The following is a 25779-nucleotide window of genomic DNA, read 5'->3' on the forward strand; positions in this document are numbered from 1 at the left end:
ACACAAACAAATATATAAACAGGAAAGGGAAAATATTTAAATCCCCCCAATCCCCATTTGGTCTGCATGGTGTCAGGTGATACAGGCTACAACATGTATCGTCTCTGTACAAGTATTTACATTTAAACAGTTACTTACACAAAATATATCAATTTTAGATCATAACGTATTCTAGAAAATATATATATCGTTTATTACTGGAATATAAAACTATTAGATCTTAGCGTATTCTAGACAGCAGAAATTTAATTACTGGGATGTAAAACCACTTTGTGAAATACATTTATGTTATATATCTTGCTAAGATAAATTCATCTCTTTTAGAAATCTTTTTTAATGTACATGTAAAAGTTTTCTTTTTCACTTTTTTGCAAATTTACAACTATAACTATATTACTGACGGGTTTTGGAAAAAATAACCCCCCCCCCCCTTTTCTTCATAACACCTGACATTTTTAACTACTTTTCCAAAGCAGAGCTACAGGTATTAAAGGTATTGATGTCATGTTGATCAAAATAGTGATTGTTATGTGATGTTTTAAATCCGCTTTACAGTGTATATGTGAATAACTCGATAAACAAAATGATTTTCCACATTGATGCTTACATAATCATGTATTGCGATATTTTGCGAATAACTGTCAGATTAACGTCATATAACTGTGTTTTAAAATAGGTGCTAAAAGATTAAAATTTTTAAACGATTTCCCTGAGTTAAAGTAATATAAGCCGTATGGATGCCGATTTGTATGTGAAACAAAATGATTAAATGATTTGAAACACATAAAGTGTAATGAAAAAATAATATTTCCACAAAATTTAACTATAAAACTCGTTGTAATAACAGAACAATAATGCAATATCTGCAATCAAGAATTCAGTCTTTTCATGAATATTGATAAAGGAAGTGCGTAAACAGTAGGTCTAAATATAGACACGTATGTCCACGGGAAATTATAGACAACGAAGCACGTTGCAACGATTATTAATAAAAGGTTAATATGCGTCATAACAGAGTATAGATGGTTGATACTGATTACATTTAAAGATAATTTATATTAATAGTAAAACGCCATCCATGTCAAAAGTGAGTTGTATCTCAAAGGGCTTACCTCGTTTTCTTGACGCCGTGTTTGTTTATCAATCTAAAAGTAGCGACGGCGTCACGTGGTGGATTTACTTAAAAATAGACATTATTCTCCTTGCAGGATAATAAATAATTATAATTTGATAACTTTATAACAAATTTTATTTAAATGGTGTAATTTACAGCATTTTCGTAACTTTTATTGGTAAACAAAATATATAAATTTCCAGCCGTATTTTAAAATGGCGCACGTTATAGCGTATATTACTTTAAGAAATTTCGAAAGAGCTAAATATTACAAGATCTCAACTATGCCTATGATTTGTGGCATTTTCCGCTTGATTATTTAGATAAATTATCCCATTCTACACAATAATGTGGTATAACGAAAAATAAAATGCACAAAAACGTTGGATTTGCTAGGAACGTTTACTTTCCAGACTACAACACTGTCCAAAATACAGGTATCGGCCATTGAGAGAGAGAGAGAAATGTACAAATGTATAATTGATATTTGTCTTTACTTCTCATTGTGCATAATGGTAATGTCTACTGTCTCTGAAATTCTATTCTTTGTGTCTAGGCTATTTATCCGTGGATATAATAAAACATGTCATTAATGTGTGCAAATTATATAGGCCTAAATGAAAGCCAAGGGAGTACAGTTACTGATATATGTAGCCAAAATCAATGTGATTAAATTCTAAGGAATATATACAATTGAAATTCGTCGCAGCTCAATGCCGCCAAGAATACTTGTATCAAATAACACAGAGTGAGTTATTCTTTTCCTCGAAGAAAGTGTGCTGATATTGACAGGTTGGGCACAGCCTACCAAATGGTACTTTATCCCCCGTTTGGTAGATAATCTACCATATCGGTAACGAATTTTACTAACCAAATGGGGGACTTTTTTATTCTATTGCAATTTTTATTAAAATAAAACAAAAGCGCATTTATTCAGGCAATGGGGGATTTTAGTGAACATATTCCTCGTACAATTAACATAAATCGGTCGAATTTCTATGTGTAATTTCTCCGTAACTTCGTAAAAACAATACCCGTAGTTGTATGTAACAGCCGAACTTCTTGATCAAACGATCAAAAAAATCTTTATTGTGTCTTGTTGGATAAAAATCCAATTTTATACAGTGATTTAACTCTTGATGAGTTAACTTTCAATCTCTTTTTGGACCTTCGTCAATGTTTATCTCCATAAAATCCTGTTAAACACGAGCTCCTCATGCCTTACCGGTATGGTGGACACTTCCTGCTATAAAGTTAATTTTTCCAGAGTTGTACGTAATATTTAATGTTATTTTTCTTTTAGGATGAAGTTGCAGATTCTATGCGATCTTTTGGGGTTTAATATGCATATTACTGGTGAATTTAATAAATTCGAAAAATAATATTCAATAAAAGATGTACAAAATGACTTTTGCCATTATTCTTGTTTTTGTTCCAAGTACATAGTTTTAAAACAATAATTATGTCATACTATAACTGCATTTACTATTTCTATGAAGAACAAAGCCATTGTGTTCAAAATAAAAAGAAATGAAGGCAAAACTTATTTTTCTTCTGATTTCCTTGTTGAAAATTAACACAAGTGTGCCTCCGTAGTTAAATCCGACTTTTCATCAGGTTTAAAAAAGATCATCGTTTTGATTGGTTTGCACTAATTGATTGGTTGCCCGGATAATCGAAATAGAAAGTAAAGGACATGATTGACAGGTGCAGCATCGTTGGAGAAGGAGAGAATTTTCTTTTAAAGTAAAAAACGGAGAAACATTGCACTTGTTTACATAAGCTTCGTTTTTTGTCAAATTTTTGAACGACTCTGCGCAAAAAATTGCACATAGAATTTTTGATTTTTTTCACCCAGAACACCGATAAATATCTATATTTTATTCCACATGGTTTAAAATCATGCGAAATTCCACTCCACTCTATGGAATTAAACACAACCAATATTGTCCCCCATTTGGTTAGTAAAATTTGTTACCGATATGGTAGATTATCTACCAAACGGGGGATAAAGTACCATTTGGTAGGCTGTGCCCAACCTGATTGAGGTTTGTTCCGCCTGACTGACAACTGTACATTTGATTGTTACGATTTGACATCTCTTTAGTTTTTCTTGTATCAAGAATGGGCATACATAAGGGATAGATAATTGAAGGAAAATACACGTCTATTAAAAAAAATCAAAATAGTCTTTGAAAAGGCGAAATTTAAAACTTTAAAAGTGTGGTGCCAGGTGGATTCGATCCCGCCACTTTAAAAAGAAGGGTTTCACGGTACGGTGCAAAACCAACTCATATATCAACTGAGCTAGTCCGTCCATAGAAATATCTGGTATAAATTTGAAGCAGATTTTCGAAATCAGGTTTCCTTATTTTTTGTAGGTTTTTTGTGAATTTCGACCTTAGGGCAGGGGTGCCCCTAAAAAATTCCTATCTTAAATCATTCCTTCCATCATAACCTATCAAAATATCACAATTTTATTTAGGGGCAGGCCTGCCCTGAAGGACTTCTCGGCCAAAATTCATGCAAAAATCAATGCTTTAGCGGACAAAATGGTGTTTCAGCCAACTTTGAAGGTTTACTGTAAAGTTGTAAATAATAAATTTTAGGTATAAAATACAAATTTGAAAAATTTAGACATATATACGATAGGAAACAACAAATAAAGATTAATATTTAAATGTCACTTTTTCCGGGAAATTGTTCTCTCCTATAGGTCAATTCTTTTGTCAAAGCGAATACATCCTTTCACAGAAAAAAAACCCATAAAACTGGAGAGTTCAATGAGTGGAGCGGGGATTTGACTTGTAGTATTTGAACCGAATTATGATTCAGCACGAGATACACGTATAAAATACATCTATCACATAGGACATAACACAGCAAAAAAAAATTATTGGGCGTCTTCAGTTTTTCCTAGAACTTGGCAAATAGAGGGATTTGTGTCTCTTTAAACCATGTTCCCGATCATTATTGATGATGTCATCATGACGAAACAGAAAGTTTCCCGGTAAAATGATCTCACACACGCTCGAGTCGGGGTTAATACTCACTTTAACTTCATATTTTTTCTTTGACCTTTGATTTTTGTCAAATATTGTCGAAGAATTTGATAATAATGAATCTGAAGCTAGCATGGGTAAAAGATATTCATGTAAATCTATTTTTCCACCATCATTGCCTTCTGCTTTGTTATTCATTGCGCCAACTCTCCGACGCCTAGGTCTTGCAGCGCCTGGTCTATTTCTCGGATTTGATGTGCTGCGTTTTCTTTGGCTTTCAAAATCACTTTCACATGCCGATGATATTTCGTCTTCGATGACACTACGGTAAACAGGATCGTTCCTGAACCATTTTTCCTCAGTCGCTGAAAATGAATCATTTCTTAATCTTGTAGCGTCACATTCTGCATCTTTGACGCTTTGCGTCCAAGAAGAACTTGTCTTCGCGCGTCTGCGTCTGTCTCTAGACCGGATAGAATCCTTACTTGTGACAGCTCCTGGAATATCCAGTGTAGTCAAAGAGTCATTGTCTCGAAATCCATTAGAAAATATCCCATCCTTTGTTGGAATTTTATCAAATTCGGCAGAAGAGTCAATATTTGGAAAGAAGTTCCTTTGACTGTCCGATTTCATCTTGCTTGTTGGAATCCACAAATCGTCAATTGACAGAACATCTGCATTATCAACATTCTCCGCATTTTCTTGATTTTGAGGTGTTGTCGGATATCCACTGTCGGAATTAGAGAAGTCTAAATACCGAGAACTTGTCCGATGTACATCCCGCTCCGATTTCGGAGGAACATCTTTCTTGATATCAATTTCATCTAGATTTTTAGGTTTTTGTTTGGAAGAAATGGATATTCCCATCTTTTCTTCCACAGAATAAGGTATATATTATTGTGCTGATAGATGTGTTTATGAATATATATTATAGAGGATTGCCAAATTGTAACAAATAGTGTTTGGATATATCTAGACAACACGGTGCTCACAGGACGGAGATTTCGAAGTATTAACATTAAAGTCAATATACTTATTTACAAACCTGTCTCAATTTATCAATTTTTGCACTTCTATTTATTGACCAAAATGATTTTCAATTTAGTAAGCTAATCAAATCTCCTCTTATTTCATTGTTTCTCCTAATTTTTCAAATTTCCTTGACTTTGTTTTATCAACAGAACTTGACCGAATTGCGAATGCATAAACAAGGATTAGAAAGATCGACGCATGCAGTCATGTAAGCGTCACAAAAAAGCAATTGATAGTGCACCGGTTCTTTCATATCTTCATTATAAAGTTGTTCCAAGATAAAACAATAGTGAATGAAAGAAATTCAGAGAATTTTGGTCTTCCACTTTCGGGGTATTATTTGTAAGAATGCAGTTATTTTTTTTTATTAATGGTATATTTTAGCTGTCTTGTCTGTATATGAGTATATGTACCGTCTTAGTTGTTCATTATATGAAAAAGATCTTACAAAAAAATTAGGACTAAACTTGTACTTTTTGAAAACTGCATCAAACTTCAAGTTCAAGGCCATATTTATAAATTTAAAAAATTGACTTGAATTTTTTGTAAAAAATGATTTATTTGAAAACAAAGATAGATAACTCTAGATATACGTGCTTGAACTAAAGAAATCAACGAAGAATATTTATACGTTTAAACGATGCTAGAGAGCTCGATAATCTAGGATATATACAAAAACTTTATACACATGCACGGAAGCCCGTTGAGGCCAGTTCAGAGAAAGAAATTTTTTTTATTGTGTTTAAATTGCGTTTAAACGCAAAGCACTTTGCGTTTAGTCGCAAAAAATTGCGTTTAATCGCAAAATTATTGCGTTTAACGCAAAAGATTGCGATTACACGCATAGTACCAGTCCTTGCTTTTAAACGCAATGACAATTGCGATTAATTGCAATGTTTTGCGTTTAAACGCAATAATTATTGCGATTAAACGCGATGTTTTGCGTTTAAACGCAATAAAAAATATTTCTCTCTCTGAACTGGCCTCAACGGGCTTCCGTATAATACATGTAATCTCTTGGAAATTATTTCCAAAATATTGCATATTTCGACCAAAATTTGCGCTGAATTTAGAAAACAATTATACAGTACTGTAGTAAGTTGTACACTGAGTTCTTCTGGGAAACATTTGTCCTTTATTATACCCCGCTTGAAAAACGTATATATAGAGTGTATATTCGTCTGTTAAGCTTTGGGGTGCCCATCTCTTGAATACAATTGCATAAAATTTAACGATACTTTTAGAGATTCTTTATTACATAATGCCATTGTGCATCTCCTATTTTACTTCTTGATCTGACACATATTTCGGGTCTCCCAGAGCAAAACACGGACTTGGCCATTGTATTCATTTGGGATGCAGGGTATCATTTAGTGAGCTCAGTGCTTAAAGTACCTTTTGTTTTACATCTATTCACATACTTTTTAAAGAAATCTTGCAGGCAAACACGAGTGATATCATCTAGTTTATACTGGTACATATTCATGCTTTCTCATATCAGTGGTATCCAATTTATAAACATAACAAATATTTAACAAAAACATGTACATTGTATTATGAAATCATTTATTAGCGTCTTCTAACATTTCATTCACTTAAAGACACAAACACATCAGTAAAAACACACACCATATTCTCACTTTCTCTTTCTCTCTCTCTCTCTCTTCCTTGAAATCTTTGTTTTCAGACTTTCTTCATTGGTGGTATTCCCAGGAGTTTTAGAGAATTTGAAAGTGTCTGTCTGGCACAGAAAAATAGAAGGTAACGCACCTATGATGAGAAAAGAAACATTTCCAATGAATACTATCATTTAGTAAAAAAAAATTATTTCGAAAAAAAAAATTGATCGCCCGGGATGCGAACCCGGGCCCTCTCACATGTGAAGCGAGAAACATACTACTAGACCACGGAGCCGCTTTAAACTTGCGAAAATTATATGCAAAGATGAAGTCACATATACATGTATGTATATATTCACGTTCGATTTTGTCCAAATTTTACACAATGCATGATATCTAATTTAACCTTTATTAAACAGTTCTAATAGATGTAATAAGAATATAAAGTCCACCCGAGAAATATGGAACGCCATGGCTGCTTATGTTAGATGATTATATTATATGCTGTGGGTTTATAATTATATGCTGTGGGTTTATACTTATATGCTGTGGGTCTACAATTATATGCTGTGGGTCTATAATTATATGCTGTGGGTTTGTTATTATATGCTGTGGTTCTATAATTATATGCTGTGGGTCCATTATTATATGCTGTGGTTTCATTATTATATGCTGTGGTTTCATTATTATATGCTGTGGGTCTATAATTATATGCTGTGGTTCTTATATTATATGCTGTGGTTCCATAATTATATGCTGTGGGTCTATAATTATATGCTATGGATCTATTATTATATGCTGTGGGTCCATTATTATATGCTGTGGTTTTATAATTATATGCTGTGGGTTTATAATTATATGCTGTGGTTTTATAATTATATGCTGTGGGTTTATAATTATATGCTGTGGGTCTATAATTATATGCTGTGGATCTATTATTATATGCTGTGGTTTCGTTATTATATGCTGTGGGTTAATAATTATATTCTGTGGTTGTATTGTTACATATTCTGTCGGTTTATTAGAAACTACCGGTATCTATTCAAATCTGGACTTCTAGTTTTTTTTTTAGTTTACTTGCTCAAAAAATCCTAACCGTAATAGGAATGAGAGAGTGGAGTGCTGAATAGGAAAGCATTACCTGATTGGTTTTAATGAGGAACATGTATTTAATGCTTTTTTTTTAAAGTATTAAAATATAAATGTTTGAAATAAATGATGAAATGTATGAATTTTACAGAAATATAGAAATACCAGGGAGATTGTAAGAGCGGGGTTGATTTTTTTTTATGGAATGTAGGAATATAACAGAAATATAGAAATACCAGGGGAGATTGTAGGAGTGGGGGTTGATTTTTTTTTTTGGGGGGGGGGGGTGGGTGGGCAGAGTGTTATTTACTGCCGGTACCTATAAGTTAATTTTTATCAACTGCAATTTTGACCTATAAACGCCATGCACCCTATATTTTGGGGGGATTTTTTTTTTTATAAGCGCTTGGATGAAAGTTTCTAACGATGCCATACACTACAAAAATTTATCATATTAAGAGCAATCTGGTGCACATTGTTAACTTACTTACTTCCTCGGACATTATCAAATGCATCACGCTATACTAATCATTGGCGTCGGAAGCAAATTGAAAGGGGGGGCTTAGTGATTAAAAAAACCTGACAAGCAAAAAAAAAAGAAAAAGGAAAATGGCCTAATCACGAAAATTCTATTTCGTGTCGTGGAGGGGGGGGGGGGGGGGGGGGGGTATTTGTTGGAACGAACTTCTTTAGTACCTAATTTTTTTCTAAACACCACCAGTATCCCCATTTTTAACCTATACTGCGACGTATCTGTGGAAAGTGGGAGGGGGGGAGAGGGTAAACCTAAGAAACAATGTTCAATGTCTAGACTAAGTATATGTTTGGAAAAAATTGGGGGGCTAATGCCCCCCTAGCCCCCCCCCCCCCCCCCCCCCCGTTCCGACGCCTATATATGCTAATATCTACATTCTTCTCACTACCCCCCCTTTAACAAAGGACATAACTCCTCTCAAATCTCAACACACCAAAAACAAATCTTTTTTTCTTTTTTTTTATATATACATGTATATTTCCTCTCGGTGTGTCGTCAAATAAAGAGCAAAATATCATTCTTCTTGACCTTAAATTCACTTAACATTTTAAAAATTAAGATCTCTATAAGGAAAAGAGTACCAATTATTTTCCCACAGAACTCTATACAAACCTTTTGTCCTCTCACTACTATACTAATTTAATTTCAAACAATTCCTTGGAATCGTATGAAACTTTATTACAGGCGCTTATACCCCCCCCCCCCCAAAAAAAAAATCATAGGGTCCCATGGCGTTTATAGGTCAAAACTGCAGCTGTTTAAAATTAAAAATTAACTTATAGTAACCGCCAGTAAATAACACTCTGCCAAAAAAAAATCAACCTCCGCTCCTATAGTCTCCCCTGGTATTTCTATATTTCTGTAATATTCATACATTCACTCATTTATTTCAAACATTAATATTTTTACTTTAAAAAAAACATAACATATTACATGTACCTCATTTAAACCAATCAGGTGATGCCTTCCTATTCAGCACTCCACTCTCTCATTCCTATTACGGTTAGGCCTGGTGCAGTTGCCGCCATTTTTTGAGCAAGTAAACTAAAAAAACCAGAAGTCCAGATTCGAATAGCTAGTTTCTAATAAACCGACAGAATATGAAACAATACACCCACAGCATATAATTATGAACCCACAGCATATAATAATGAAACCACAGCATATAATAAAAGATCCACAGCATATATTTATGAACCCACAGCATATAATTATGAACCCACATAAATATGAACCCACAGCATATAATAATGAAACCACAGCATATAATAATGAAACCACAGCATATAATAATGGACCCACAGCATATAATTATAGACCCACAGCATATAATTATAAACCCACAGCATATAATTATAAAACCACAGCATATAATTATAGACCCACAGCATATAATAATAGATCCATAGCATATAATTATAAACCCACAGCATATAATAAAAGAACCACAGCATATAATTACAAATCCACAGTATATAATATAAGAAGCACAGCATATACATTGTAATATAATCATCTAACATAAGGCAGCCATGGCGTTCCATAGAGAAACTGTTTTATACGTAATAACTCTCCTCATGCCCCTGTGCTAAAAATAGCGACATGTAATACAATAAATACTAATAAAACAAACGGCGCGGGACACTTTGAGAGGGGTGAGAGAGGTCCTAGGGAGTTTTGGTATAAAATTACATTTCAAAAGCTCAAAATCTTCTTGAAATATCGCCCGGAAATGATGGTGTTTCATACAGACAGAATGTATAAATTTACGACCTTGAACTTTGACTTTTAGATCTCAAAATCAATAGGGGTCTTTCTTCCGCCACAGAGAGTTGTTATGTAAAATTTCATTGCAAAAGTTCAAAGAGTTCTCGAGATATCGCGCGAACCGAAAGTGTTATAAAAGACAGAATTTGCGATTTTTATGACCTTGATCTTTGACCTTTTGACCTCAAAATCAATAGGGTTCTTCTTTCGTCCATAGGAAATTGCTGTGCAAAATTTCATTGCGAAAGCTCAAAGGGTTCTCGAGATATCGTGTGGAAACGAAAGCGTTACAGACAGATAGAAAGACGGATGGACAGACGGATGGACAGACAGACCCAAATTAATATCCCCCACTTTTCAAGCGGAGGACAAAAATATATTTTGTTCTCTCACTGCTGAATGTACACATTCATTTATAAATTCACATTTCTTTTTAAAATAGGAAACTTTTTTGTCTTTCTTGAGAAAATCATGCAAAATTTTCTTGTGATAAAATCATACAGAATGCACAGAGTGTGAATTTTAATGCCTAGTACTTATTAGATGAATCTGACATACATGTATAACTGTGAATTCATGAATAAAAATTTCTGAATGTATTAGAGGCACCAGTTTATTCTTTTGAGTTGTTCTTACAAAGATATGTTGTACAAGCAAATTACATATATTGCTGGTCCAAAAAGGGGTAAACGTTCACAGTTATGTCATGCAAAGCTAATTACTTGCTTCTCAGGCCTTTTTTCAAGAAATATGATGAGGGAGGGAGGCATTCTTTCCTAACTTTTTTTTGTCCCCAAAACATGACAAAGCAGCTTTTTACACTGAACATAACCTCAAAAAATGATGAGGGAGGTAATTTGTTGTTTTTATTTTATTGATTTAGCAATAATGGGGTCAATGAGGCACCCTTGGAAGAGATGAGGGAGGACCTGAGAACCAAAAAATTAATTTTTTATGGCCTTAGCAAACAATTGTCATGATAATTTGAATTTTCAGTTTCATAAAATTCATCTCATATGACATAGATGTACACAGAAAATAATATATACCCTTTTTCATATCACAACCTGTATCAGCCTGAGACAACAATATCTGCCAGAGGGCCGATACAGGATGTGATGTGGAAAAGGGTATGTGTCATTATGTATAATATCTACCTCTTCTTGCTCCTTAGATATACTCCTATCATTTATCCTGTAGTTTTCATACGTCTTTCCTATAAGTGCTCTGAAATGGAAAGAAACTTTCTTTATAGACTTATAAAGTTTAGGAAAATGTGTTGCATGAAGGTGTCAACATTACAATTATTCTTTTTAATTTTTACATAAGATATCTGCCATTTCAATGTTTTAAGATTAGAATACAGGATGTACAAATGACTAATGCATATGATACTTAATGTAAAATCATATACTTTCATGGGGGCAAATTTTTCGAGGTTTGAGAAAAAATTATTTGATATGTGGGGATTTGACTTCATGGTTAGAAGAAGTGTTGAGTAGTAATGCATATTAAATTTTACATTTCGTGGTTGTAAAGAATTCGTGGATTTTTCCATGCCTCGAAAACAATGAAAATTAAACCCCCAAGAAAATTTGTGATTTCATGGTAGATTGGTAAAATAAATTACAAATTAAGTGCATCTGTACTCAAATAATTTATCTTGGTTTTATAATAACATATGAATGTTTAATTGGTTGAACTAAATTAAACGAAATATATTGTAAAATTCATTTTATTTGATTTTAGATTAAAACTAGAGGTACTGTGAGCAATGAGCTCACTAAATGATACCCCCCGCCTTCCATATGAATATTATAGCAGTGTCCCTGTTTTGCTCTGGAAAATCCAAAATATACGTCAGATTAAAAATTAAAATAGGAGGTGCACAATGGCAATATGTAATAAAGATGAAAGTTTCGTTAAATTTCACTCAGTAGTATAAGAGGAAATGCGGATAAGAGATGGGTATCCCAAAGCGTAACAGACGGACGGACAGAAATACTGATTACTATATACCCTCCCACTTTTCAAGCGGGGGGGGGGGGGGTATAAAAAAGGTCACTTTGACTACATAAAAGGTCACTTAAACTACGTAAAATACTTGAGTGTTAAAACTTTTTTGATTTCAGTGTTCATGTGAAATTTAAAGTTTATCTATACATATATGATGCAGCTGCAAACACTTACATGAGATGTTTTATAACCCACACTAAATGTTCTATGTAGAGATGTATCAATACTTACACTAAATGTTCTATGTAGTGATGAATGCAATACGACTGGCTCTGACTCACACCTTCATGGATAACTTCCTCCAACCTGAAAGTATATTATAAAACACATCACAGAAACAAAAATATTCACTCTCAAAGCAAAATAATGCCTATTTTAAACAAAAGAGATGATTTTGATAAATATCTCTGTTGTTTTGAATTATATACACCAATGAAAAGAATAAAACTTTCATGTAAAAGTTAATTCTATCTTTTGCACAAAAATAACAAAATAACAACAAGGGGGGTTAAGAAAAGCATGTCTAAGTCGCTTTGACAATGAAAAATGACATGTAAACAAAACTCCTTAACATTCCACAATTAGAAGTACAGAGCATTTCATATACCTGGCCATTTGTAAAACAAGTTGTAATGGAAGTGCTGAGATGGCCGCTTTATCATCACAGCTGAGGTATTCTGTTCTGGCATCTGGATTCAGGGTTAAAGGCAGAGCAGGGTTATCTAACAATCTGGAATGATTTCAACCATGATTTCTGGTGATATTTTACATATTCTACATCCAAGTTTCCTTGTTATTCATAAATAAATAACTAAATTATTTTAAAGAGTTTCACAATGTACAAACAAAATACATACTGACAAAGTCTGGCATGACAATATTGCACCGGGACAACATTTCCTTTCCTCAGCTTCCAACTTTTTGTATTTTCTAGGTCCATCTTCCACTTATAAGGACGATTATGATTGGACCGTAAATCTGTATAGATCAGGTGACTGACAGCTAATGTTTGGGCTCTTTGTTTTAGTTCTTCTGGGTCACAATCTGAAAACCACGATCAACGATAATGAAATCAATACACGGCTTGAAATGAAATGAAGCATTTTGGATGAGGTTGTGCTTATATCATTATTACAAAGATGATTTAATTTCCATTCCATACTAATTTAATCCTGCCTTAACCTGTAGCCAAATATACTAACCCTCTATGGAATACTTGTGCTCGGGGTTTTGCATGGATTCTAGCATGGTTGCTGACAAGTCTTCTATGATGTCCTTCAGTAGTAACACCTTTCCTTCCCTAGTGCTAAGGCCCTCAATTTCTCCGAAAGAGCGGCAAAAGTAAACACTGTTTATAAAAAAAATGAGTTAATTTTTTTTTTTTAATAAAAAAGATACAGTATGCACTTTAATAATACTAAGTTATACATGATAATTATATTCTACGTTCAATTTACATTAACTTTTTATTAGAATAATCTCAAAAAAAATATAGGCAACATTTTTTTTTCAAAAGTCATTCTAATTCCAGTCCTGTATTAATAGCTTTTACCCCTTTCTCCAAGATTCCGATGGTTCCATTATGTTCAGTAAGTTTAAGAGATTTTCAAAATGTCCAACTTGTCTTTGATCAACCTGCATTTACAAAAAAATATGGTGTAAGTTTCACTTGTTATGTACACACAACCTTACATGGAATTTATAAGAATGATAAAAACAAACTTGACATTACTGGTATGCTTTTACACTACTGGTAATGCTTCTTCCAAAAATGTTTGATAGAAATTAGAATAACAATATCTTTAACACAAAAATAACATAACAGTTATTCACAGCATTTAAAGGATAAAAGGAGTCAACTCTTCACAATCTTGATATAATTTAATTACAAGAGCAATACATTATTTTCTATAAAATCAGTATTTTTTTTTTACATACAACATACTGAAGAGCATCCACTCCATACTTTTTCTTTCTTTCAAAAGCTGCCGCAAGATCTCTTAAAAAAGAAATTGATAAAAATAACATGTATTGACACTTAAAAAATGATCACTTATTAACAAAATTTGTCTTAACTCTCTTAATGCCACGATTTTTTTTCTTAGAGTGTTTCAAAAGCTGCCCCTTAGATCGGTTTAAAAGAAATTGATAAAAATAACATGTATTGACACTTAAAAAATGATCACTTATTAACAAAGGATTGTGAAACTCTCTTTATCTTTTCTTAATAAAATTTGTCATCGGCATTATTTTTGGCATGGGATTAAATGTTAAAAAATAATTCAGGTGAAAACAGGTGAAAATAGAAAAATATATTTTCAACAATATGCTTTAATGGCAGCAAAAAGTTTGTATAAATAATTTTAAAATATGTGTGATGATGTAATTGATGGTTAAAATTATTTAACCATTTTTATAAGTTTAATTCCAGAGAGAAATCGATAAATTGTAGTGCTTTTTAATGGCAATCTCGAACAAATTTTCTTTAAAACTTGATTTCTGACGTTTTTGGACACTTTACACAGCAATTTTATTAAAATAATTATTTTTACACCTTTACATTTAGAAAATGTGTAAAATTGATTTTTTTGTGAGAAACAGGGAATAATATAGGGCAAACAAAATTTTCATATCTTTTGTTGGAGTATATTACACAAATAGATCATTATAATTTTATCTCTTTCAGAAATGTGATAAAAATTTCATGTAATGCTTTAATAAAAGATTTGCAGATTTACTAGTTATATGCTCAAAAAAAACCTCTGTAACAGACCATTTTGAAACCTTTCTTTTCAATGCATCTATTGTTTGTTTACACAGGTAAATCACGTGATTTTTTGTAGTATGATGCACTCATCTATTGTTATACCTGCAAGGTGGCCACCTGTGCTCTGATAATTTGAGAAATAATCAAAATTTCTTAGTCAAATCAACAATGAAATACACATGCGTCAAAAGTCGTCATTAAGGGTTGGGACCTAGGCGTCAAAAGTCGTCATTAAGGAGTAAAGGAGGGAAAGGTCTAAGGGGAAAAGAGTTAAGCATTAATTTGGCATGGGACTTCATCAAAAATGTCCTATTAAATAGGGGTGCGTATCATTACCGCTACATTTTTGAAATTTTCATTACCGCTATAGTCATTACCACTACAAAAAAAATTAAACTACCGCTACATACATGGGCACTGGAAATTAATGTAAATATATAGTATGTGCATGTATAATGCACATACTATATATTTACATTAACTTCCAGTGCAGCGGTAATGAATTGTTTTCGGCCGAAAAAAATGTAGCAGTAATGATCGGTCGAAAATTTGAGAAAATGCAGCTGTAATGAGTTGAAATTTTGTGGAATGTTGCGGTAATGTTGACCTCCCTTAAATAGATTTGCTTTAATTTGTTATAAAAATACCAACAAGCACCTTGTAATGTACAGAGAGGTTCCATCTTTTTTCTGCAGGACAACTTCTTTCCTTACACCTGACTTTGGACACTTGTACACAGCAATAACATGATCATCAGTTTTAGATCTGAAAAAGAAAACTAATTCTTTCTGGAATGGAAAATTGAAAATGGAATCATATGGGGTAAAATAATGTCTCTTGGCATGAAGCCTATTCTATAATTACTATTTCTTTTCAGTGTGATAAATGAGCGATGAAAGATTTGCAGTTTTACATATATACCTCTGTGAATTTGAATCTTACCGTTCAATACATCCTTTCTCGACTAAACGATCTATAACATCTTGACTTTTGTTGTAGTACATAGACTCTCCTTCATAAACATCAAACTCCACTCCTAGAACCTGAATTAATACATGTAGTCAAACTTATCCAAATTATTACTTATAGAAGCATCTTATACTTATGTATTCTCTTTTAATCTTTTTATTCCTACTCATGTCTGTTTTATTTATATATCATGAATAATGTATGTGCTTACTTAGAACAGAAATGAATCTTTTATACATAATAATATGTCTTTTCTCTCAATAATGGCATTGCTGACAATTTCACTTTGGCTACGTCAAAGAAAACATGTACAAGTATGTACAATGGTGACCTCTTTATAATATCTAAATACTTAATTAAAAGCTTTAAGCCCCCCTCAAAATACAAATGACATGTAGATGTAGCCAACTTACATGTACTTGATTTATTTCTACATGAACCATTAAATCTGAAACATGGCACTTACTTTATAAAGTTTCTTATACTCTGAGATGCTTATCTCTCGGAACTTCTTCCACAGGTTCAAATATTTATCATCACCTACATCAATAAAATTCTTTAAAATAATTTTCTATTCTGAAGTTCATCAATTAGCACCAAGCAGTGTCAAAACAGGTTACAATAAATGTAAACAATTTACATTGGAGTAGCTTTAATTATACCTTCTTCCAGTAATTTGTTAATTTCAGCTGCCCTTGAAGTCAAGGTCGGGTCATTTTTCATTTCCTTATTTGCCCTGACATACACCTTTGGGAAAAAATTTAACAAATGAAAAGCCAGGTTATTGTTTACTACAGAACAGAACAGATCCACCTATAATCATGGCTAAAAAAGTATTCAATGAATTTAAATGACAAAACCAATATAAGATGTACACCACCCTGCCATAGATAAGAAAACCTCATTGCACAGCCATGCCACATTTGTTAAATAATAATAATCAATGAAAAGTTTTTCACACAAAATAATTTAACCAGCAAAGTTTATTTTTAGAACTTATTCAAATGCATTTTTTACCTTAATGATTACCTGTACATGTAATATGATAGTTTTAATTTGTGTGTGTTGATTTAGAATTTAGGAACATTTTCAGAATTAAAATTAATCTTACTTCGTTTAAGTGTGCCAATGCATTTTCTTCTAGGGATTGCTCATTCCCAAATCTCTCATATCCACTCAATAAAACTCCTGAAAAAAAGCATTGATTCGTTTACACTGCAAATACTTGTAATCCTCAGATAAATATTTTTAATGCATAAATTTTATGATTCAAGCATTAAAATCTTCATAATATGCATACATTATATTCCTAGAAAAATTTCATTAATACCATTAAATAAAGTATATTAAAAGAATATACATGTACTAGAATTTTGAACTCAAACTGCCCCATGTTCTCACATTTTTTTCATGATTCGAATCACAGTTTCCTTACCAAACTGAGTTCCCCAGTCACCTAAGTAATTGACCCTGACTACTTCGTGCCCGGCAGCTTGATACAGGTTACACAGGGAGTTCCCGATCACTGTGGAGCGTAGGTGACCCTCGTGAAATTCCTTAGCAATGTTAGGAGAACTGTGAAGTTAACAATTTGTTCCTATGAAACATTTTGTCACAAGAATAGTAGCTTTATACTGCAGCACATTTCAAATTGACTTTTTACATTAAGGGTTTTCACAGGTTTGACTTGCACCTAAACCTAGGGGTTTTTTTTTAATCCTATATATGCTTCATATTTTCAAGGTCTGAATTACAACTAAAATATTTTTTCCTAAAGTTTCTTATCATGGGCAACATACTGATCTCTTAGACTTGAATAGTATCTTTTAAATTCTTATGTTTATAGTATAGTGGTATAAAGATAAGAGAAATGAAGACCTGAAATCCACCAGGATCTTTAACTTTTTGCTGAGTAGGTTTTCTGTTTTACCAAAACTCTCCTTTCTCTGGCAAATCTCTCTGAGCACCTCCTAAAACAAGTTTTAAGTGTCATAAAGGATAAAACACTCATACAGTCGAAATAAGAAAAAACATTCTTTTACACAACACTGCTCTGTTTGATAATACTTTCTGCTTTACTGGAACTTATTTTTGATACCGGTATGTAGTTTATGTAGTATTATACCTCTTTAGTTTAATAGCCAGGTAAATATTTTAATACAATATCAACTCCCTTTACATCACTTGTACACTGTTTTTGTCGTAGTGTATACTTTATTATAGGCTGCATTGGTCAGAAACATCTTTTTTAAAAGTTGACTTATGATCATACATGTATTAAACATTGATTACCTGTGTGAACAATTTTTATGACAGTAAAATTACAGAAAAATAGGAAAGCATACAAAATATGGTCCACAAAATATACAGGAATGAACCTGCTTTAATCTGTTTTATTTCAGCTTACTCGCCTGCATAAATCCATGAGGATTGACCATAAAGTTAATGTCATTTCCTTTCTGGCTTGATGTTATATTTTCAAAATCATCATCTTTCTCTAGCACCTGCAAGTGAGATTAATGAATATTTTCAATTCCACACATCTCTGGCCCTTCATTGCTGCAACAATAAGAAATTTTAAGATTTTTCTTTATAATATCATTTAGCTGTGATATCACACACCTCTTTTAATCGTGTCTAAAAAATATGCTGCTTGATTGTTATATAGATTCATAATTCAAAATTTTACTTACAACATCAATATCTTTTGATGAGGCATTAGTCAATCTTTGTAGATATTTTTTGTTGACACTTAAAGATGGGAATCTATAAAATATTTGTAAAAAGTGTAAGGGCAGTGTTTTCCCTTAATTTCAAAGTAAAGGGTTAGAGATAAGTTAACAGGCTAGGGGATGAGGTTTTTGAACAAAGTCTCTGTGGACCTAACAACTAATTTTTATTTCAAAGCGGCATTTTTGTACATTGAAGCGGTCAATTTGGCTGGTAGCTGGTTCTTAGGGAAAACACTGAAGGGCATTAACACCTTCAAGTAAACAAGAGGCCCATGGGCCACATTGCTCACCTGAGCACTGTGGCTAGGAAAGAAGTAGAAATTGGTTTATTATTGAAAAGTTTAAATCCAAAAGTAAACCTTTGACCAGTTATGGTTTTGCTATTCTTGAGAAGATGATTTTTAAAGAATTTTCCTATATATTTCTATGTAAAATTTTGGTCGGCCATTGTGGCCAAGCCCTACCCCCAGGGGTCATGATTTGAACAAACTTGAATCTACACTACCTGAGGATGCTTCCATATAAATATGATCAATTATGGCTTTGTTATTCTTGAGAAGATGATTTTTAAAGAATTTTCCTATATATATTTCTATGTAAAACTTTGGTTGGCCATTGTGGCCCCGCCCTATCCCCGGGGGTCATGATTTGAACAAACTTGAATCTACACTACCTGAGGATGCTTCCATATAAATATGATCAATTATGGCTTTGTTATTCTTGAGAAGAAGATTTTTATTTTAAAGTTTTTCCTACATATTTCTATGTAAAACTTTGGTCGGCCATTGTGGCGCCGCCCTACCCCCGGGGGTCATGATTTGAACAAACTTGAATCGACACTACCTGAGGATGCTTCCATATAAATATGATCAATTGTGGCTTTGTTATTCTTGAGAAGAAGATTTTTAAAGAATTTTCCAATATATTTCTATGTAAAACTTTGGTCGGTCATTGTGGCCCCTCCCTACCCCCGGGGGTCATGATTTGAACAAACTTGAATCAACACTACCTGAGGATGCTTCCATATAAATATGATCAATTATGGCTTTGTTATTCTTGAGAAGAAGATTTTTAAAGAATTTTCCTATATATTTCTATGTGAAACTTTGGTCGGCCATTGTGGCCCCGCCCTATCCCCAGGGGTCATGATTTGAACAAACTTGAATCTACACTATCTGAGGATGCTTCCATATAAATATGATCAATTATGGCTTTGTTATTCTTGAGAAGAAGATTTTTAAAGAATTTTCCTACATATTTCTATGTAAAATTTTGGTCGGCCCCGCCCTACCCCTGGGGGTCATGATTTGAACAAACTTGAATCTACACTATCTGAGGATGCTTCCATATAAATATGATCAATTATGGCTTTGTTATTCTTGAGAAAAAGATTTTTAAAGAATTTTCCTATATATTTCTATGTAAAACTTTGGTCGGCCATTGTGGCTCCACCCTACCCCCGGGGGTCATGATTTGAACAAACTTGAATCTACACTACCTGAGGATGTCTCCCATATGTGTCATCTTTCCTGGCACAGTGGTTCTTGAGAAGAAGATTTTTAAAACATACCACCAAATTTCTATTAATTCCCAATTATCTCCCCTTGAATGAGGGCATGGCCCTTCATTTGAACAAACTTGAATCCCCTTCACCCAAGGATGCTTTGTGGCAAGTTTGGTTGAAATTGGCTCAGTGGTTCTTGAGAAGAAGTCAAAAATATTCCAATATGTCATGAATTACACAAATTTGAAAATTTGATGCACCAACCTGTAAAATTTATCATACTTTTAAATATGCAACAGAAATTTATCATGAAACACATTAATTTTATATGTTTTACATATATACATTCTTAAGTCACTTGAATTAAAATTTAAATAATCTTAACCAGATTCCTTGCTAAACTTACTTGTCTGTTAAATGTCTGAAATTGCCATGCCTTACAAGAAAATATACTTCATTTTCTAGTTCTTCCTGTTTTATGTTAACCACACATTTTCTTTTTAGTGCATTGGCAATCTGGAATCAAGTGAATAGAAAAGAAAATCAAAATTAGTGAGCACAGCTTCCAGTGCAAAATGCAATTTGCACTACAAGTACTTTCAGCAACCTCTGGGAAAAGAGAAAATTTGGACTTTGCACAATGAATGTTGATATCTCTGGACCCACAATCCTTTGGAAGTTGCATCTTGCTGCAAACTTTATTCTCTTGGTAGCAACAAAAAAAAATTTAAAAATAATAATTTGTAAGGGGAGAGGAGAAAAATGCAGGCCAGCAGACCAGAGTGGTATTCAGACCCAAATAAAATCTTTATTTATGTACCAGGTAACTCTGTAAAATCCAATCCTACCACAAACTCATTTGATTAAGCAGTTGTATAATGAATATTGCAGAAAGATGGAGACTAGATTCATTTTTTTCACCAAAGGAATGGGAGTCTGAGCAAGTTCCCTCAGTTCATAAACTTTTAGCTTTGTAAAACATACCAAGTATTAGCTTGAGTGATTCTCCATTACAAAAATATAGACCAGCTGATTAGGATTTTACAAACTTTCTTTCAATGACTTTGAACTTTCTGCAATGATATTGGGTCTTGAGGTCAAGTCATACCCTGAAGTCATTGGCATTTCTTTATCAAAGATATCTTATATTACAATGTAGTACAGACACGCATTATTGGGCAGTGACCCTGGACATTGAAAGAATGACTTTGGTCAAGGTCTAGTCACACTCTCAAGTCATAAGCAATTTATACCAAGAATGACCTTTTACTGAAAGTAAATCTCATACAATTTATACAAGATTGCATGGAAGTTTCAAGCATCGGAAAGAAAAAATCACAAACTTTTACTCATTTTTCTACATTCTGTCTCCCAAATGTTTTCACACACATGTACACTCTATCTGACAAGTATTATTAGAGTGGATATTCGCAAACAAACCTTTGTTTTTTTTAATCTTTTAAGTTAAAGCTGATGGAACTTACAAATATTTAATGCCAAGCATGATGCATCGATTAATCGATTAATTTACTAGCTGACGTGGGTCAAGAATATTCACGCACTAGGCATATGTAAGCCAACCGAAAGTCTTATCTGTAAAATTGTTAAAAAGGTTGACTTACCTTTCTGGAAACTAATCTTTTGAAATATGACATTTTCCCGAACTCGTGTTACGGGCGCAGACATATTTAAATGGCCCGGATGTTTACACCGATCCCGATCCTCCTTTACTTGAACCCGATCATAAAAAGCTCCTTACAGCTCAGAATACAAGATCACGTCGCCATACAATACCTGTCTGCTATAAGACATCCTTTACTAGAATTATTTCTTCCTATGCCCCGTAACTGAAGATCTGGTATATAGTTTTGTCGTGTCCGTCCCGGCGTCTTTTTGTCTGTTTATCTGTTCGTCTGCAAAAACTTAAACAGTAACATGCCCATAACTTATGGATTTAGTGAAGATATGAGTTTCATATTTCACATATGTGTTCCATGTTACAATACTTTTCTTTGGGCACTACCAAATTTGACCTTGACCTTGGAGTTTGACACACTTTTAAACTAAAATTCCAAACTTTATTTTGGCCATATTTATTTAACAGTAGGGCTTTCATACTTCATATATAAATTATTTGTGACATGACCTTCCATTGAACACCAACAACTTTGACCTTGACCTTGGAGATTTCTGTACTTTAAAAAAAAATTATTTGTGGCTATAACTTTTAAGAGCTATGGCTTTCAATCTACCGTAGTTATGTAATTCTTGTGAGAAGACCTTTTATTGGATACCAAGACCTGACCATTTGACCTTGACCTACTTTTTAAAACAATCATTGACCATAACTTTTGAAGAATTAGGGCTGGGGCTTTCATACTTCATATATTTAATTTTTGATAAAAGACCTTTTATTAAGGTAGTCCTACCTGGTATATATCCTCAGGTTTATAAAATTAGCAGTTAAGTAATCAAAAATACTCTTAAATATGGCACGCCAAATTCACAAAAATGAGATAAACCTAGTTTCACAATTTATAAACTAGGTTTATCGACTGTAAACTATAGTTTACAAACCGTAAACTATTGTTAACGATTCGTTAATTATAGTTAACGATTCGTTAAGTATAGTTTTCACCTGTAAAACTATATTTAACGGTTGTTAACTATAGTTTACGAATGTTAATCTAAGTTTATCTGTCTGTAATAAAGCGTTAACAATAGATTTTGTTGATAAACATAGATTCACATTTGTAAACTATAGTTTACGATCGTAAATTATAGTTAAGAGTTGTTAATCATAGTTTCACAAATCGTTAAACTTTATTTATCAGATCGTTAACTATAGTTAACGGTTTGTAAACTATAGTTTACAAATCGTGAAACTGTATTTATCAGATAATCTATGTTTTGCAATCGCAAATGATCGTTTACGGTTGTGAAACATAGATTATTGCGTTAACTATGGTTTACAGATGTAAAATATAGATTAATGTTGTTAACTATAGTTTACAGTCCGTAAAATATAGTTTACAACCGATAAACCTAGTTTATCGACTGTGAAACTACGATTAGCTCATTTTTGTGAATTTGGCGTGCCATACTTAAAAATATCTCTGAATCCACAAAGTTATGTAAATTTATCCACAGTATTTCTTTTAAGTTAAAGATTAAAGTTAATCTTACTACATAGGGAAAATTGTCAAATCTCCAATATTTTTGCAATATCAGCAATGCATTTTCTAATTGCAAATTGATCAGCAAATATATGTTAGGTTAATAAACGATAGGTATCCAGGCATTCAGAGAAATTGTCATGATTTTTATACTTATTTGGTATTTTTGTCTCCTATATCCGTCATATATTCTATAATATTTAGTTTAAAAGGTTTTTGCTATCATTGCAAGACACCACAAATCACTTCTTATTCAATATCATGTAATAAGCATTGGTTTCTAAGTCTGGATTTAAGAAAATCTTATTTCTCTAAAACTGTATTAATTTTTTTCCTTTTATAGGGTGCAAATGTCAACTTTTATAAGACCTTTTCTAAGACTTCCAAAAACATTGAATCTTACAAAAATGAATAAAATGAAAATTGTTGCATAAAAAAAAATTATTTTCAAGCTTCATTTCGATGCAATACGTGATATCGCGAGTACCAATAAGTACCTCACAGTTATCTAACTTACTACCGCTCTTTAGCGGGGGAGTCGAGAAAGGTCTAAATTTCTGGGGCACATGGCATTGTTTACAGTAGTGACAATCGAATGATTCTAACAATTTAAGGTCGAAAGCACAATGTTTTGCCAGATATTGAACGCCAAATAGTAGATTGTCAAATAAGGAAAGTTTAGAATATTTTATCTTCTTAAAAATGTGACGAATTTCAATGAAAATTTAACGAGAAGAGTCCGCTTCGTTAAAAATATCATTAAAAATGTAACAAATAAGGATTGGCTCCTCTCAAAAATTTATTAGGCTGGTTCAGCGATTGTTTAGCAAGGCATTTCACCAGGATTTTTTACTTATTTGTCCTTATAAATTCTACATTGATCGTTCTTGCATTGTATTGAATAGCACATTTGCCCCCAGCCAACAGACGTTTCCTACCTCCATCGCGAAAGAGTTCCGCTAAGTTAAAATAATCGCGATATCAAGTATTCAAATTAAAATATTAATTTTTGGAGTTATCCTTCCTGGCTGAGGATCGGATATCCTTAAATACCAACAACTTTGACCTTGGAGGTTGACCTTCTTTATTAAATAAAAAATGGTCATAACTTTTGGGCTAGGGCTTCGCATATGTAATCCTTTGTTCAGGAACCAACAACTTTGAACATCTGACCTTGACCCTGGAGTTATATAAAAGTACAAAAACATATATTTTTCATGTAGAAAAATATTTCTTTTAGTTGAATCTTATATTAATATCAAGATGGCTTGTGCAGTGATTACATAAAAGATAACTTGAATGGATTTTTTTTCTGTATAGAATCCTTACAAACAAAGATACATTGCGGGTTCCAGTAAATGTTCAACCAAGCCTCTTTCGTTACTCCTCACTAAGATATTGACAGTAGTGAAGGAAAAACTTCACGAGTACTGTGCAACCATATACATGTATTCAAGAAGTGGTGTGAATCAGATGTGGATACTAAAAAATTCAAAAGAACTTTTGGACAATCTGAAATCACAAGATTTTACCAAAATCAACAGCTTAAAAACTTACGACTTTTCAACTTTATACACAACCATTCCCCACGATAAATTAAAATCCAGGCTTTTTGATATCATTGACAGCTGCTTTTTCAATAAAAATGGAACTCGTAAATTTACTTATCTGGTCATTGGTCATTTGCAAAAGTATTTTGTTAAAAAAGATTCTGATTGCACACACAAGTACTCTGAAGTCGACATCAAGAAAATGCTTGAGTTTCAGATTGACAATATCTATGTGGTTATTGGAGACCAGGTCTTCCAACAATCTATTGGAATTCCCATGGGAACCAATCGCGCTCCGTTATTAGCAGACCTATTTTTGTATTCATATGAAGCAGGATGTATGCAAAAATCTTATGCGTGAAAAGAAGGAAAGACTTGCTGTGGCTTCAACTCGACTTTCAGATATATCGATGACGTATTGTCAATTAACAAAGGTAATTTCCATTCCTACGTCGATACAATATTTCCAGGAGAACTTGTGATGAAAGATACCATGTGCACAAAGTCTGACACATCTGTTTCACACTTAGATATTTTACTTGAAAAAAATCGTTAATGGTAACCTAATAACAACCAAGTTTAATATATGATAAATATGAGACGCCAAATTCACAAAAACGAGCAGAGCATAGTTTCACAGTCGATAAACTAGGTTTGTAAACTATAGTTTACAGTCGAGAAACCTAGTTTATCAATTGTGAAACTAGGTTTATCGATTGTAAACTATAGTTTACGGACTGTAAACTATAGTTAACGACGTTAATCTATATTTTACATCTGTAAACTATTGTTAACGCGATAATGTATGTTTCACAACCGTAAACTATACTTAGCACCGAAAACAATCATTTGCGATTGCAAAACATAGATTATCTGATAAATACAGTATCAAGATTGTAAACTATGG

General features: G+C 32.9%; 1 protein-coding gene across 1 annotated transcript; it reads right to left on the reverse strand.

Moving 5' to 3' along the window:
- Nucleotides 1–6773: 6773 nt before the first annotated feature.
- LOC134264042 (uncharacterized) lies at nucleotides 6774–21874 on the reverse strand. The gene is made up of 19 exons (XM_062746340.1): nucleotides 21769–21874; nucleotides 20553–20662; nucleotides 18604–18676; nucleotides 18322–18414; nucleotides 17789–17880; nucleotides 17346–17485; nucleotides 17022–17098; nucleotides 16573–16657; nucleotides 16377–16450; nucleotides 15884–15984; nucleotides 15599–15706; nucleotides 14113–14173; nucleotides 13727–13809; nucleotides 13377–13522; nucleotides 13032–13218; nucleotides 12782–12904; nucleotides 12406–12480; nucleotides 11316–11385; nucleotides 6774–6918 (listed from the first exon to the last, which is right to left on the reverse strand). The coding sequence occupies exons 1-19, from the start codon at nucleotides 21799–21801 to the stop codon at nucleotides 6832–6834; spliced, it is 1818 nt and encodes a 605-aa protein (XP_062602324.1). The 5' UTR covers nucleotides 21802–21874; the 3' UTR covers nucleotides 6774–6831.
- Between the last annotated feature and the right edge of the window lie 3905 nt (nucleotides 21875–25779).

This window comes from Saccostrea cucullata, unplaced genomic scaffold (genome assembly GCF_032062105.1).
Source record: "Saccostrea cucullata isolate Sc308-1 unplaced genomic scaffold, CSIRO_AGI_Scuc_v1 ctg1621, whole genome shotgun sequence".
Classification (NCBI taxonomy): domain Eukaryota; kingdom Metazoa; phylum Mollusca; class Bivalvia; order Ostreida; family Ostreidae; genus Saccostrea; species Saccostrea cuccullata.